Consider the following 17,227-nt stretch of genomic DNA (forward strand, 5'->3'; position numbering starts at 1 on the left):
TTTCCTGTGTGGAAGCTGGTCAGCTGTCCTCCTAGGGGTTGTGATTCATGGACTACAGAGATCATCTTGGAGTGTTTTACAGTCTTTCAGTTTTTCTTAAGGAATTTTTGTTCTGCTGCATTGGTAGCAGTTCAGGCTTCTATTTCATGAGCTGATGAACTATGGTTTACAGTGGTAAACCACTGGTGGTCTTCTCTTTTATGTATATCTGTGGGTGAGAACATCTCAGGTTTTGCTGTGCAGGTCTGTTCTTGCCTGTACTTCAGTTTCTGATACTCTATGGTTTCAGAATAGATTTACTAGAAGTACTTCATTAAAGTATTGTAATTGAGAAGGAGTTGAGAAATTGAAGTTAACTTTGGAACTCGCTTAATAATGGTTGGATGTGATGATCTTCAAGGTTTTTCCAACCATCGTGGTTCTGTGTGTTTTGACAGCTTCATTTAGTTTTTCAGTTCAGAAAAGCTCTCTTTCCTGGACTTACGGAAAGGTAACTGTAAAGAGGTCTCTTGCACACAAATTGGAAGTTTCACTTGTATCAGCCTTTCACTGCAATGTTTTAAATTGTGGGGGGGTGTTACTCTGAATATATTTCAAAGCAAATTCCTTTGAAGATTAATAAACTATCTTTTAAAACTTCTTCAAGGTTCATAAGTGGCAGTAGAGATGGAACAGCTCGAATCTGGCGTTTTGAGCAAGCAGAATGGAGGAGTATTTTGTTGGATATGTCTGACCGATTACCAGGGTTGGTGAAATGTGTTTTCTTATCTGTTATGTAAAGTCAGAAGGTTTGAAAAACTCATCAAACACGCTTACAGTCAAACTTCAGCAACTCTTAGCAACGCTATAATCAAGTGTCTGGGTCTTTAGGGGACAAAACGAGTGTTTGAGTGATGTAATGATCTGCTAAATTTTAGTCCGTGCTTGGATCAGTGCTTTAATATTTATATAGCTTTCAAATGTACACTGTGCCAAATGAATAACATTTTTAAGGAAAAAGGTTGAGTGCAGTAGATCCTCTCTATCTAGCTCACACCGGATGTGTCACAGGAGAAACATTTTTAGATCAGTGAAAATAAGGTAGACAATAACCTCCTTCAAGGACAGGTCAATGACTAGTAATAGGTGGGTTTTATCAAGCACTGGTCTTACTATTTTCATTGATTCTTCTGTACTTTTAAAAAGTGTATTGATGAAATGTGTTGTGGCACACAGTTTGAATAGTGTCATTACAGGTGATGATCAGGATATTACATGGCTCTGGATAAACCTGAAGGGTGGGTGATTTACAGTAGTGCAGAATGCTTAGTCAACTTTTGTAGACAATAAGCAGAAATTAATTTGTAGGTGATTAAATGAGGAAGAGGGAATCAAACACACAAACCTTGGGTGTAGGAGTTGATGTGTGATTGCAGGCTCTTAGCAGCCATGGGGAAAAAATTAAAGTGGTTTTACTAAGAAAAGAGAAGGTACTAATATTTGAGATTTGATTGTGGCACCTTTCTGAAGTAATGCTACAATTGTCATTGTGTGTAATTCAGAGAGCCTTTGTAAGGGAGGCTGCTGGTTGATGCAGAATATAGGCAGTACTGTGTGAAGGTTTATTTCAAAGAAAGCCTGTTCCTTCAGGTGACTAAGATGATGAAAGGGAGTGTTACAGTATCCTATAAATGTATTTTGGGGTGAGAAATGAGGAAATATTTGGTATGAACCTCAACCTATCATTTTTATATATGTTAGGAATTAGAAAAAAATGCTAAGGTAACATAGAAATTAGCTTCTGAAACAGCAAGGCAGAAATTTCTTGACTGTCAAAAGTCAATATTCTTAAAGGAATTATGATAGGATTCAAAACAAAACCTCATGGAGAAGGAAGGCATTTTTGCCTTGTATCTCAAATGGGAAAGGCATTATCATGTTCTATGAAATAAGTATGTCAGAAATCAAGATTTGCTGTATCATTGATAGCTTCAAAAGGTATGAAGTTTATGGCCATAAATTTAAAACCAAATTTAATTCTTAACATTCTCTCCTTTGCCTGATTGTTAACAATGGAAAACAAGCTATTCTAATGAAATATCTCATGCCTGTTTAACTCCTGAAAATAGTGATACATGTTCTGAAGAAGACAAATTTATGAAGCCCAAAGTAACTATGATAGCTTGGAACCAGAATGATAACTATGTTGTTACGGCTGTAAATAATCATCTGCTCAAAGTTTGGAATTCCTGTACAGGGCAGTTGCTTCATGACTTGGTGGTATGTAATTTTACTTGCTTTTTGGAGTAGGTGTTTTTTCTAGAATTGCAGTGATGTGCATGCGGAGTTCATAATTAGATCTGATTTCTCTTGAAAACTCCATATGAATGATAAGGACCCAAAACTGTCTACTTCCTGCATTTGAACAATCCTTCCCCTAGCTGCTGTGCTGAACTTGATTTTCCTGTGGAATAACTAAGTTTTTGTGCAGTAACATACTTGCCCATTGAACACTTCACTGCTCTTTGGCAAGAGCTCTGTACTATTAGAGTTCTTGCTTTTAATGTAGAAAATCACTGAATTTAGAATGATAACTGTTTCTGGTTGCCTGAAGTTTTACCCTACTTAGTTTCCACAGCTAGCAGTCCAGATAAATACACTGTAAAAGACCACATATCTTTGGAGGCAGCTTGTAGGGGTCTAACTTTCCAGAAGTCTGATTGTGAGGAGAGTATAGTGGGGTGCTTTAGGTTCTGCTGTAAATATTCTATTGATGTGGATTTATATCGTGGTGTTTACATGTGATGTGCAATTTGACATTCTAGGGACATGCAGATGAAGTGTTTGTCTTGGAGACCCATCCTTTTGATTCCAGGATAATGCTGTCTGCAGGTCATGATGGCAACATCTTTATATGGGACATTACCAAAGGCACAAAAACAAAGCATTACTTTAACATGGTAAGGTCTTTTTGTAATCTCTTTCTGACCACACAGCAGTGTGTTCACATACAAATTTAAGAAATTGTCATCACCATGCACACCTTCAGTCCCCTTTGGGGGAAAAAAACCAACCAAACAAAAACAAACCAAATCCCACAACATGCTAAAAGCCAATCAAATAAAGCCCACCAAAAAACCCAAGACCAGTCAAATTTATGAGTTAGGCTTTTTTCCTAGAATTTTGATGTTTGAGGTTCTTGGTTCTTGTAACTATAGGTGCAAAGTGGCCAGAAATGAATTTCAGCTGTTTCACATGACTGAAGAGGAGGGCCAGGATTGTCACTCTTGCCTTCTCTAAGCTGGCTTCTTCTATTCTCTTCCTCGAATCGAGTGCCTCTTGGCAGACCTCTTACAAAGCTGAGACAGATCAACTCATCTTCTGCAAAACTATTCCCTACTGCCTTCCACTGCTATTTCTCTGAAGCACTTGAATTACACTTCAATTACAGAGAGAAATTGTGAAAATTTGCAGGTCTGTGCAAGGAAGGTGAAATACAGGGGAGCAGAACAGGACTTGACTTTGATTACAGTCAGTGTCTGAGCTATTCAGACTCCACCAGTTGATAGGACTTCTTGGTCTGTGAGGTGGTATGAATAGGTGACACCAAGGCTTTTTCACTCAACTGTCCTTGAAGATCTTTTTGTACCTTGTTCGTAGTAACTGTTTTCTTTGAGATGAGGTTCCAGCTGAAAGGTCCTGCTTTAGATCATTATTTCAAGAGTCTGTGGACAAATATTTATATTCTCAACTTGCTTAAAACTGGTTATGTTATTACTACAAGCATTAATGGATTTTGTAGAGCTCCCATGACTTTATGTCCATTTGATAGCTCATGATTAGTACTTTAAAATCGATTGTGTTCACTGAGACTTAAATTGTGATCCAATCTTCATAGTAATTCTTTACTCTTTTTTCTGGTTACAGTCAATAGTGATTTTTTTTTTTTCTTTAGCTTTAATATTCCCTGTGCTTTCCTGGAAGAGATTTAAAAACATCAGTATATATTAGCTGCAGTTTATTTTTTACTCAGTATACAAAAGCTTTTTTTCTTTCCTTAACAGTGAGTTTCTGCCCTTTCATGCATCTTTTAGAACTGTGTGACTTAGGACTTAAATTCACATGCCAAGGGGAAAAGACATAATCAGAAGTTAAAAGATTACACTTTCATAGAGGTGTTTAAGAGGTGCATGACTGCTTTTGATAGAGTAATTTTTAATGCTGTTTGCTCAAAAAAAAAAAAGGTCAAATGGTCTTAAATTTTCTTTCCTTCGCTCCAGATTGAAGGCCAAGGACACGGTGCTGTTTTTGACTGTAAATTTTCACCAGATGGGCAGCATTTTGCATGCACAGATTCTCATGGGCATCTATTGATATTTGGTTTTGGCTGCAGCAGACCTTATGAAAAGGTAAGTTCAGCTTTTAATTAGAACTGTTTAATCAAGATTCTAACTGAAATTAGATGAGTTACATTCGTTCCTCAAAAAAATCCCATGTGAAAAAGAGTTTTGTATGGGTACAGGATCTAAACATAACTGGTTCCTGATGTCCCAGTTCTCTTGCACAAATGTCCTGGCGCAGCAGAAACAGCCAGTGTTTTAATATTCTCTTGCAAGTAGCTCCCAGGAACTTTTCTGGAATATGTTTCTATCTTCCAGCCAGCTAATCTGCATATCAGTTATTCAACCTCAAAATTATTTTGGTTTCTAATTTCTGAAAATGGTTTAACCTATCAAGATTGGAATGTATCACAAAATTTAGTGCACTACGACGTCACAAAAAAGCTGACTGTATGTTAAGAATTTGCTAGCTTATTTCCATTATTAGAACTTTCAGTTCTCTAGGCTTTTCCTTATTCAAACTGAAATTCACTGTAGTAGTTTCATTAAAATGAGCAAAAGTAAATATTCCTCCAGCACTGTGGATTTTGAAATGTTAGAAGTATGTCCGTGGAATAAGTGTTTTGCTTTTGTGAGTCTATCAGCCTGTTTCCTCTTTGTTTTGATACATACTTGTATTCCTGCTTCTTTCAGAATAGCTTTTAAAAGGGCAGTTCTGGCCTATGCTTTTGTCACTTCTCTCTCATTTTTTATTTTAAAGTTGCAACAACAATTCCTTGTTTGCCATTGTCAAGACATTATTTTGTTCTTCCTCTACGTTCCTAGTTGAAACTTACTCTCTTCATCTTGCTCATCATTGCTAGGAGCAAAGATTCTGAGAGTGATCTAATACTGTGCAGCCATTTTTATTCAGCTGTGTGGATTTACCAGACTTCCAGCTGCAGATAAAACTCTGATGGACATTGCATGATTTAAGATGAAGCTTTACTTTGAGAGCTTAAATTGAAATTCAGACAATGAGTTCCTTGCATGGAGACCGAGGAAACTTTTCCTCATTATGTGTGGGGCAAAAAAAAATAGAATGAGACATAAAATATTTTAAAGTGTAAAGTAGTACTTTTTTTTTTTTTTTTTCCTGCAACTTACTTCAATTTATTTGCTAAAAGCATTTTGTTGTCTGGAAAATCACCATCAAAAATGCAACATCCAGAAGGGTTAATTGTAGTTTTGTGTAACTCTTGTTATTGGGAACTTGCCCTTTCTTTTACACTTAAGGAGATCTTAGGTATTATAATGTCCCTTGTTCTTCCCTGGTTTCTACCATATTCTTTTCTTTTTTCTTTTCTTTTTTAATCCCCCTCAAATTGATGACATAAAAACTTCATTTCATTCTAGATTCCTGATCAGATGTTCTTCCATACTGACTACCGGCCACTTATTCGAGACTCTAACAATTACGTCCTAGATGAGCAGACTCAACAGGCTCCTCATCTCATGCCCCCTCCCTTCTTAGTAGATGTGGATGGAAATCCTCATCCAACAAAGTATCAAAGACTGGTGCCAGGAAGAGAGAATTGTGCAGATGAACATTTGATTCCTCAGCTTGGATATGTAGCAACAAGTAAGAACAGTATGACTGAAGGCCTACATCTGGAAGTTAGTTACTGTAGTAATTCTGAAGGGGAACAGAGTAGATATAAGTGGTTTTAAAATGTCTTTATTTTCTCACATGCTAACTATTGTGTATTTATGTTCACTAAAGATGATGAAAGGTGCCACAGTGAATACAATTTTAAACAAACCAAAAATCGGTCAAATGCATGTCTTAGTTATCTTATGCAAGGACAAACTCAGTTGTAGACTCCCTAAATGTCTCATTCAGAATAAGTAAATGGAATCATTTCAAGAGTGGTTTTCATTGTGTTTGCTTGTAGAAGATGTCTTGCTGTGATGTGAACAATGAAATCAAATAATTCTATAATGACTTGTTAATTTGGTAATCAGTTATTTCAATTAACTCATTAATTTTATTTGTATATTACACTTGCAAGGTGATGGAGAAGTGGTTGAACAAGTTATAGGCCAGCAGACAGTTGATCAAGATGAACAAGGCCTGGAGCCCAGCATTCTTGATGGTATGATTAGACAATTACAACTACAACAAGATCAAAGATTTGGAGTTGATCAAGAATCTGCTTCTGTTGGCCCACAGAATGGGGAAGGAACACCTAGAAGAGGTTAGTACTTGGTGATAAATTCTTAGGTAATTGCTTTGTCTCAATTTTTATCATGCTGTAAGATATTTGAGACAGTGGTTTTTACTTCAATGTTATTCTGGGGATTTCCTTCAGATAGTGATATCTGGTTAAGGTCTTCCTTATTCATTAAAGCACTGCTACTCCTGTGATTAAATCACAAAACAAAGCCTTCCACTTTTCCTTTTAAAGAACATTAATTATAGCTTTTGTAGAGTGCTAGATATTTAATAGTCCTTGTAAAGTACTCAAATAACATTTGTATGAGCTGTGTTTACTTTCCTCTAAAGTTTGAAAAACAAATATTTTGACACTATTGAAAATCAGTTCCCTTTCTTTTCTTTACATACTTAAAGCAGACATTCTTCTCATCTGTGTCCTTATAGTTTTAATTATGTAAGCTCAGCTGCAGTAAAAATGCTTTTTTAGAACCTCCCTAGCCTCAGAACAACCTGAAATAGTCCAGAAAAACAGCTCTGTCCCACTACTTCTTTCGCTGTATTCAAATAGTAGTAGATAATAACCATTTTAATACTATATGTGCAATTATGCTGTTTTCTGCAAGACAAATAATTTCCTGAATGCAATGACATACACTTATGGTCATGGAGATGAGAACATGCAAAGTATTAATGTTTTATCTGGTATTAAGAAGGACGAAGGTTCCTATTCTGTCTAGCCTTGAAAAAATATGGTGGGTTTTGTATATTTTAGCTTTTAGAAGACCAAGTTTTGACATCCAGTCTCCTCCCAACATCGGTCTGCGACGCAGCGGGCAGGTTGAAGGTGTGCGTCAGATGCATCAGAATGCTCCACGGAGTCAGATGGCTACCGAGAGAGACCTTCAGGCTTGGAGACGAAGAGTTGTCGTACCAGAAATACCACCAAGCTTACTCAGGTCTGCAGACTGCTTACTGGGTTGCAAATATAACTAGAGAATATATTATGCTATTTTGGTGGTTGTTGTAAATCCACTGTCATCAGACCGAAGCTAAAAGAGGTGCATGGTGTAGATGGAAATACTTCAGTGTTATGTTCAACTGTGCTGAAAAACTTCTAATTGTAAATTCCACTCCACAAAAATAGTTCCTTTAGATAGAGAATGATTCTCCCATATTTCAGTATTTTAGGTCATATTAAAGGCTAGATCAGCCAAGTCAGCTAGCTGACCTAGACTTTTGCTTTTCCTTACGTGAAAGAGTTTGGAGAGGTTTGACTTTTGTGAGACTTTGTGGAGGGTGATGTGTTTTGACCAGGAGCAGAAATGAGCACTTGAAATGCAAAAGATTAGCTGCTTTGAAAAGTACTATCAGTATGCACCTGTGAAGAGGATAACAAATATCAGCAGCTTAATACTTCTTTTTAATGGTACAGCCATATGCACTGCCAAATCTCTGACATTTTTGAAAAGCTTTCCCAGTGTTGTGAGGTAAGATGATTGCAAGGGAGAAAATGTGGATTGAAAACAGGGTTGATAAAATTTATTACGGTCTGATGTTTGCAAAGAAGGGTTTCTTAAAGTCCATATTCTTTTCTTCTATCTTGAAATGACAGGACATGTTATAGGTGTTTGAGGAATAAGAATATCTTGAAATTAATAACGTAGTGGGATTAGGTGTTAAAGCTAGAAGCTTTAAAGAGAACCATTTAGATTTCCACTATTGGCAAAACAGCTGTAGAATTCGATTTTTGTTACATTCCTGTAGGAAGCAGGAAGAATATCGAATTGCAAAAGGGGAAGAAGAGAGAGATCTTTATGCAACGGAGAAGAAAAAGTCATTCGAGTCCTTGGAAAAGGTATGCAGCAGCTTCTAGGAAAATGGGCATTCTGTGCCCAGGGACAAGTGATGGTTTAAAAACTGAAATGGAAGCAGACGTTTGTGAAGGTACAGTTTTCAAAGGCTCTTGCTGATCCAACTTCCATTTTTTGAAGGACAAGGTTTGATTTATTTTTATGAATACATTCTTTTTCTTTTCAGTCTTGCTTCCTTACATCTAAGGTGTATAGTATTAATTTTTTTAAGACAAGCTTGATTACAGGCCATTCTGGTTTTACTGCAGTTAGTTTCAAAGACGTTTGCTGTAGGTCCATGCTAAAGCATTGAGTGGCAGGTGAGAACGTTCAAGGTTCTCTGTTGAAGAATTAAACTCTCTATTGCTATTCCCTTGTCATTTTACTTTGGATAACAGTGTTTTGCATGGGACATCTTTTTCAGACTTGCCCGGTTTGGAATGATGTTTTTCACAGTCACAGTATGATAGCGGCTGGAAAGGACCTCTGATACAGGCATCTAGTTCAACTCCTCTGCTAGAGCAGGATTACCTAGAGTCGCACAAGAACACATCCAGACAGATTTTGAATGCCTTCAGAGACGGAGACTCCAAAAACCTCTCTGGGCAGCCTGTTTCAGTGCTGTGACACCCTCAAAGTGTAGAGTTTTTTCCTTATGTTTACATGGAACCTCTTAGGTTCCAATTTGTGTCTACTGCCCTTTGTCCTGTCGTGGGACACCACTGGGGAACAGTCTGCCTCCATCCTCCTAACACTCTCTCTTTAGATATTGAAAAGCATTAGTGAGATGATTCCCCCCTCAGTTTTGACCTCTTCTCCAAGCTAAAGAGACCCCAACTTTCTTGGCCTTTTGTCACAAGGTAGATGCTGAAGTCCCCTAATTATCTTAATGTCTCTCTGCTGCACTCTCCAGTAGTTTCTTGTTTATCTTGAACTGGGGAGCCCAGAACTGGATGCCCTATTCCAGATGAGGCCTCACCAGAGCAGAGTAGAGGGGGAGAAAACCTCCCTGGACCTGCTGGCCATTATCTTCTTAATGTGTCCCAGCATGCTGTTGTCTTTCTTGGCCATTGTCTGTTCACTATCTGGGATTTTTTTGGGGGGCAGGAGACTGGTAAGAAGAATCCTAATTGGTTATTGTACTGTTTTTATAAGATAGTAGCCTGGTTTCCTGTGTCTTTCGCTCCAAAACAATTAGATGCAAGAACTCTACTGCATGATCCCCTTAACTGGGGGCAGCTGAAGTTGCTGTCACAGATTTGCATGTTGTAAGCAATTAATATCTTGACTCTCTAGACGTATTTATCAGGTAACGTGAGTGGACCTGTCAATTACAGTAGTTTATAAACATCCATTTCTTAGAGCAGATACTGCGTCTTGAGTATAGCAAACTTCAAAGTATTGGCTTGCAGGAAAATTACTTCTTGTGAAAAGGAATTTTGATCAAGCTGTGATGTGATGAGGCTGTTTCAGTTTTTTCCGTTCAGCAGTGCTTTTAGCCACATTTTCACCCCCATAAAAGTTGTCCCACAGACTGTTTTTTTCATTTCCTGTCTAAATTAGAGTGACTCTGAGTCTTCGTTAATCCAATCCAAGCGCAGACTGCATAGACGAAAATACGCCAGTTACCGAACACGGAATAACATAGAACAACTGGAGTCCTCTGATGAGGAAAGAGACAACTGCTTTGGCTTGATAGAGCAGGTAAGTTCTTTCCCGGGTTCTGTCATTTGAACTTCCTGGAGTAAGTGAAGTTTCATGTAAAAATGCCTTTTCTCTTAGAACAAACAAGCAAACAAAAAAATGTCCCTTCTTTTCCCAGGAAAGTGTTTCTGTGAGTATCATCATTGTTAGCACTTCTGCAAGCTGGTTATCTCTTGCTTTAGTAATGGCAGTCTTTCCTTATTTTATAAATAAATGAGCTTTTTTGGCTGAGAAGCTTCTAAACATATCCACTGCTTAACACAAACACTAATAAACAATTGTGAGATTGGTTTGAACTGAGGTTTGAATTTTGGATGTGTTTTGCTGTTTCTCGCTGAGAAATTTCCAACTTTTTCAAATTTTTCCACTGGAAATTTGTAGGATTCTTTATGAAGCATTATTACAGCCTGGTTCTGTGGCTCTTCCATGAGGTAGTTCTCTCTTGGCCATGTCCTAGCTAGGGATGAGACAAGCCTTGCTGTGCGTAGCAGGAGCTGTTCATTATTGTGTTACCAGATGCTGTAAATCAGTGGTAGGATTGCTTGGACTATAGTTACCTTGCCTTGTGTATGAGGAAATACTCTCAGACTTGAAAAGGGGATGTGGAAGAGTAGAGAAGGTTGGACTTGTTGGACTAGTCACTTCAAGAAAGTGGTGAACAAAATGGGGATGTTCCAAAAACAACCTGATTTTGTAAGAACGTGAAGAGTGGTATGCTTTGGGCATGGGTATTCTTTTTCTTAGTATGTTAATAAAGAATCACTATGTGTTTAAAACCAATACATCACAATTCATGAAAGTTTCAGGTTTTCCATATTTTGGGAAGAGGAAGGGGAAGTTCCTAGGTACGTTCTGGTACCTGACAAATTCAAAGCACACAAATTGCAACTAGAGTTACATGCACTGTCCTGTAAATATTACATAGATTGAAATAGTTTTGAACAATCATGTTCGATCTCATAATACTAAAACTAATAGTAATGTAAGAAGCTGAGCTTTGATAGTAAATGAAATTGGGGATTTTGATTTTAAGGTGGGGTTTTTCCTGTTTGTTTTATTCCTACAAGCAGTAGGATAAAGGAAGAAGTGACTTCAAATATTGTCCATCCTGTACACTGTTTGAATAGATCGTAGGGGGAAGGCTGTTAACTTTGTTATTCTAAAAATTACAAGCAGACACTATCAGTTGGACTAATTCAAACAGTATCAAACTTCAAGCTGCACGTTGCCTCGTTTCCTTCTCAATTTTTCTTTTTTTTCACTTCACAGTGTAACCTGAGACATAAGCAATGCATTAGACTTAGTCATTTCAGTTGTGGAAGACGCAAACCCACAAATTTAAGGCAAATAAATTGAGCAACAATCAGGAGATTATTCATATTGTAATATATATATTGATGTGTCTTGACTGTTCAGTTGGGCATTTAATTAAATGCATGAATACACTCAATTATCATAGTATCATAGTATCAGTCAGGGTTGGAAGGGACCACAAAGATCATCTAGCTCCAACCCCCCTGCCATGGGCAGGGACACCCCACACTAGATCAGGCTGGCCACAGCCTCATCCAGCCTGCTCTTAAACACCTCCAGGGACAGGGCCCCATCCACCTCCCTGGACAACCCATTCCAGGGCTTCACCACTCTCATGGGGAAGAACCTCCTCCTCACCTCCAGCCTGAATCTCCCCACCTCCAGCTTCATTCCATTCCCCCTAGTCCTATCACTACCTGAGATCCTGAGAAGTCCCTCCCCAGCCTTCCTGTAGGCCCCCTTCAGATACTGGAAGGCCACAATGAGGTCACCTCAGAGCCTTCTCTTCTCCAGACTGAACAGCCCCAACTCCTTCAGTCTGTCCTCATAGCAGAGCAGCTCCAGCCCTCTGCTCATCCTTGTGGCCCTTCTCTGGACACCTTCCAGCACCTCCACATCCCTCTTGTAATAGGGCCTCCAGAACTGGAGGCAGTACTCCAGGTGGGGTCTCACTAGAGCTGAGCAGAGGGGGAGAATCACCTCCCTTGACCTGCTGGCCACACTTCTCCTGATGCAGCCCAGGATCTGATTGGCTTTGCGGGCTGCAAGTGCACATTGAGAGCTCCCGTTGAGCTTCTTGTCCACCAGCACCCCCAAGTCTCTCTCCTCAGGACTGCTTTCCAGCCAGTCCCTGCCCAGCCTGTATTTGTGCCTGGGATTGTCTAGACCCAGATGCAGTCCTTGGTCAACCAATTGGTAGTAAAACTGGAAAAATCACCTGAGCCTAACTTGTGTAACTAATCAAAAAGGAAAAAAGAAACATGGAAGAGCTATTTCTGCAACTGAATATACTCATGTGTTTTGCATGTGGGAGATGTGGTAATTTTTCCTGATTGGTTCCTTTACAGTCTTTAAATTCTTCCTTTTATATTCTAGTGAGTTAGGTTTTATTGTGTACTTGATTATAACATCATGAATCTGGAATTTGAAGGAATCAGTCACCCACCACTTTGCTCTGATAAACTAACTTAAACTGGAACAAAATAGAGCTGTCATACAGTAGGGGGAGAGAAGTGTTGCTTTGTGAAGAGTGGCTGCAGAAGGTGGATCCATACAGGGCTAAAAAGATGGGAATGAATATACAGAAGTGAACAATTAATAGTGCATTCCTGAGGTTAACAGTATAAGTGAAAATAAGTACAAATAGGGCCTAATTTTATTTCCATTATAACAAGTCTTCTTACTGAATTTCATCCTAACTTGATAATATGCAGACATGAATAGAGAATGTTTTAGACCCTTAAAACATGTGCTGTGAGAAATTTGTGAGCTTATTTTTCCATATTTTTAAATTCAGGAAGCTGAAGAAAGTGAGGGCTCTGGCTCATCTGATGAAGAAGAAGAGTGGAAAAGTGACAAGAAAAGCAACAGTAATAGTTCTAGGTAAAAGCAAACACACACATTCTGCCTTTCACTGTAACAAATTTTGGCAAGTTAAAAGTTGCATGGAAGTTAGGTAGAACTTCCTTTATAGTAATATATTGTATGGTACTCCATGTTCCATTTCACCAAAACATTTCTTATCTTTTAATGTCCTTCCAAATCCTTTTGGGTTTTATGCTGGATGTCAAGGAGAAAGATGTTCTGCAATGTGTTTAGTGAGGGGAGGTTTTCATTTGAGCTTGAGGGTTTTGTTGTTGTTTGTTAATAATGCAGCAACAGCTAGCGCTTGCAAAGGTGTTTGGTTGTCTAAAAATAAAATTGATGAAGTTCTAAGTTAATTTAGAACTGAAGCTACAGATAATCACTTCACTAGGGCTTCTTTTAGATCTTTTTTTTATTTTTAGAACTCTGTAGCAATAGAACTAGAAACTACTGAGATGTGTAACTGTGAGATTTATATAACTGTCTTTAAAGAATGTAAATAGGGTTTTGCTAACTAGTCCAGAATTTCATTGCACTTTCTTGAATGATATTACTGATTTTAGAATTCACCAATCTTGATTTTGTGGTGATGGTGGTGTTTTAAAGCATGCTTTGAACTACTGAATTTTATTAAAATAAATTTTATTAAAATTTTATATATTAAAATATATTTAAATATTAAAATGAATTTTATTAAAATAAAGAATTATATTAAGCATTAAGATGTCAAAGTAATTTCAGTTCTTTGGATAGTGTTGTCAGCACCAGGGTGTATCTGCAGGTACTTGGCTAAGGGAAGGTAACGTTCTGAAATATGAACAACTAACTTGGGTTCCGTGTTTGTATTTCCCTGCCTCCATCCCCTGTGGACAGTGATTCTTCAAGCAGATACTCTGACTGGATCGCTGATGCAGGGATTAACCTGCAGCCTCCCGTACGGACTTCCCGGCGGAAAGCTATCAGGTACTGCAGCACGTCAGAAGATGAAGTGTCAGCAGAGAAATCATCTCCTCCAAAGAGAAGGAGAAGAAAAAGGAGGAAAAAACCCAAACCGAAAAAGCAGGGAGAGGTACACAGTTAATTTCTTCTGCTCACTTTTCAATACATTTCTCTCTGAAGTGTTCTTCACTAGAAACTGATAAAGTAATTGTTAATGCCATTGGACAAGAGTAGCCCTGTAACTACATATTCTTTGAGACCATTACAAATGCAAAGTATCTCCTTTTTTTTTTTTTAATGCATCTACATTCCAAGTGAGGTAATTTTCACTTTCCAAGTAAATGGGGTTTTCAAGATTGCTGATATCAAAGGGGAATGTGATTGTTAAATAACTGTACAGAATATGAGACTAAAACCCTTTAAAATATTAGCTGTCTAACCCTGTTTAAGCCTGTCTAGTTGTATGTAATACATCTTCTTGAGAACTTAGGGGTTAGTGTATTTGTGTGACCATTTATACTTGGATTGGATTTTCAAATTGTCACGTTACAGTAATTACTCTTTTTTAAGTTACTGAAGTTTTTCACTTCATGTAAATAAATTATCCCTTTACAACAACTATTATTTGCTCTTTTCTGCTATAAAAGGACAAGCATTTAATTTCATTTAATATTTGGGCTAATCTCTGTATGTTTTTACCCTCATCCTTTCACTTTCTTCAAAGTATTCTCAAAGAGATGTTTCTGTAAGTGTTTTACTATGGGTATTTACAGTGCAATGTATCTCATAACTTTTCATTTCCATATAGTTTCTTCCAGCTTGATAGATATTTTATTTTCTTTTTTTTTTTATTAATCACTGAGACTACTGTTATGTAGGTCTTAAAAGAAACAAAGTTTCATAATTCAGATAGCAATCTTGCATGTTCAAATCTTCACATAGAACAGGAATGCTCAGTATTAATACTACAAATACAGTTACAACTCGAGCAAAGCCTTGGAGGAATTTTGCTGATATGTTTTGGAAGTATACATTAGTGGTTTAGAAGTTAAGCTTTTGTCTGCCAAATAAAAATGGAATTAATTGTTTTGATGTCTTGTCAGCAATATGTCCATTGTGTCTAATTTTTTCTCTCTATTATGTGAAGGCTAATGCTCCAACCCAACCAGTAAACTTGGAATTGTCTTATGATTGGCATCCTCCTGTTTGGATAACAGACACAGCTCTTCGAAGGTCCCCTTTTGTTCCTCAGATGGGAGATGAGGTAGGAATATTGATTACTGTCTAACATCATTATAGTTACTAAATGTAAGAAAATATTTACTGCTTGGTTTGGTTTTTTAGGTAATATATTTCCGACAAGGACATGAAGCTTACATTGAAGCAGTTAGAAGAAATAACATTTATGAACTGAATCCACACAAGGAGCCATGGAGAAAAGTGGTTCTTAGGGTAGGTCTGCATTAAAGATACTGTGGGCTCAACACTGGTAGTCTGTGAATGAAGAGTTGTATTACACTGATAGCAAAACATTGTTTTGTGAGGTTATGCCATCTCCCATAACCTTTCCCTATGGAGACAATAGGGCAAAGTGTCTCCAGTTGCCAGTGTTCAGTTAGCTCTGGTGGGGAGCCCAAACATAAACAGTTGCATTAAAATTGCCAAGTGGACTGTCTTCCACTGAAACCTCAAGTAGAGTTTCAATATTTTGGGGTGTTGGTGGGTTTTTTTCTGATGTGAATGCAACTCAAGGTCTTGTTTAACAAATGGTAAATTACTAGCTCTGTGTGTAGTCCAGAAGGTAATACTTTTCAGAACTGTTTGCTCTTACCTGTAGGATCAGGAATTGGTAAAAATTGTTGGAATTAGATATGAAGTTGGTCCTCCCACTTTGTGTTGCCTGAAGCTTGCCTTCATAGATCATGCCACGGGTAAACATACAGACAAATCATTTTCCATAAGGTACGTGTATCTTTAATTGTCTGAAAAGCATTTAAATACACTTGAAAAGCTTCTTCCTCAAGCCCTATACTGCACACATGGAAGGGATTTTATTTATTTGTTTCAATTTAGATACCATGATATGCCAGATGTCATTGACTTCCTTATATTACGCCAGTTCTATGATGAAGCCCGGCAAAGGAACTGGCAAGCTTGTAAGTATGCTTTCTAACTATTTGACTAAAGTAGTTTGAAATGAAAGAAGAACATGTCCTTGGCTAATTGCTGAGTATGCTAGAAGCTACTTGCTTAGAACTTCAGGTGGCACACTTGTAGGTAATGTCCCTTCTGCCCTTTAGAAATTTCAGCCTGCTAACTCGAAAATGTGTGAAGCATTTTGGAGCAGTAACTGTAGATCTGAGACATGGTCTTCAAAACACACTGAGACTCTTGTGTTCCCTTATTTTGTAGTGACGTAGCAAACTTACTTATTCCAAAAAGATACAAGTGCTAAAATATAATAAGTTGTTTCATCTTTTATTGAATATTGTGTGGTTTAGAATTTTAAACAAATACACTGATCAAAAGTTTTTCTAGTTGCATGTAGAAGCATAGTTAAATGCCTTTTCTTAGTAGAGTATCTGAGCGGACTTTTTCACTCTAGCTGATAGGTTCCGATCCATTATTGATGATGCATGGTGGTTTGGAACAGTGTTGGGTCAAGAACCGTATCAGCATCAGTATCCAGATAGTCACTTTCAGTGTTACAGTGTTAAGTAAGTATAAAAAGATATTACACTTCTGTTGTTAGTGTGGGTCGCCTCTTATATAGCTGGCATGTTGACATGAGAACATCAATTGTTCAGATGGGTTTACTGCATACATTATTGCTTCTTGATGGTTTCAAGTTGCTAGTCTAGCACAATGTGAATATGTTAGTAACTTGTGGCAGCTATAAAAAACAAGATGTTGGCCACCATCAGAAAGGATAAAAAGGACAAAACAGTATTGCTGGCTACTTTCTAGTACTGGGGTATGCTCTTGCCTTGATGCATTTTGGGTCTCAGCATCTAAAGGGAGATGTAAATGACTTTGGGATGGGTTTGGGGAAGGGCAACTGAGATGTTGAAGAGTGCGTACCAGGTGCTTTGTGGGTTAAGTCTAAAAAAACCAACATGACTCTTAATGACTCTTCAGGTGGTAGAGAACAAGGGTGAAAGGGGTGTGTGCATAGTTCACAAGATCAAAGGTGATAGGCAAGGTGAACAGGGTTATTATTCATCCAATTCTGTATTGACAGAACTAGAGGTGCGTGTTGAAATTCACAGGTGAATCTTTTAAAAGAGTTTGGTTGTGTTTTGATTTGTTGTGAACTTTGG

General features: G+C 37.8%; 1 protein-coding gene across 1 annotated transcript in view; it reads left to right on the plus strand.

Moving 5' to 3' along the window:
* The window catches only part of BRWD1 (bromodomain and WD repeat domain containing 1), a 59,198-nt gene that overhangs the window by 15,484 nt on the left and 26,487 nt on the right, over positions 1–17,227 (plus strand). The window contains exons 13-28 of the mRNA XM_068155270.1: positions 647–745; positions 2,109–2,259; positions 2,805–2,939; positions 4,260–4,388; positions 5,715–5,940; positions 6,371–6,556; positions 7,289–7,472; positions 8,281–8,371; positions 9,930–10,070; positions 12,901–12,986; positions 13,842–14,037; positions 15,055–15,171; positions 15,252–15,359; positions 15,745–15,869; positions 15,981–16,063; positions 16,513–16,624. Coding sequence (XP_068011371.1) covers positions 647–745; positions 2,109–2,259; positions 2,805–2,939; positions 4,260–4,388; positions 5,715–5,940; positions 6,371–6,556; positions 7,289–7,472; positions 8,281–8,371; positions 9,930–10,070; positions 12,901–12,986; positions 13,842–14,037; positions 15,055–15,171; positions 15,252–15,359; positions 15,745–15,869; positions 15,981–16,063; positions 16,513–16,624 — 2,169 coding nt within the window. The remainder of the gene's footprint in view (positions 1–646; positions 746–2,108; positions 2,260–2,804; positions 2,940–4,259; positions 4,389–5,714; positions 5,941–6,370; positions 6,557–7,288; positions 7,473–8,280; positions 8,372–9,929; positions 10,071–12,900; positions 12,987–13,841; positions 14,038–15,054; positions 15,172–15,251; positions 15,360–15,744; positions 15,870–15,980; positions 16,064–16,512; positions 16,625–17,227) is intronic.

Source organism: Melanerpes formicivorus, unplaced genomic scaffold (assembly GCF_026170545.1).
Source record: "Melanerpes formicivorus ecotype bairdi unplaced genomic scaffold, bMelFor1.0.p_v2 SCAF_30, whole genome shotgun sequence".
NCBI lineage: Eukaryota > Metazoa > Chordata > Aves > Piciformes > Picidae > Melanerpes > Melanerpes formicivorus.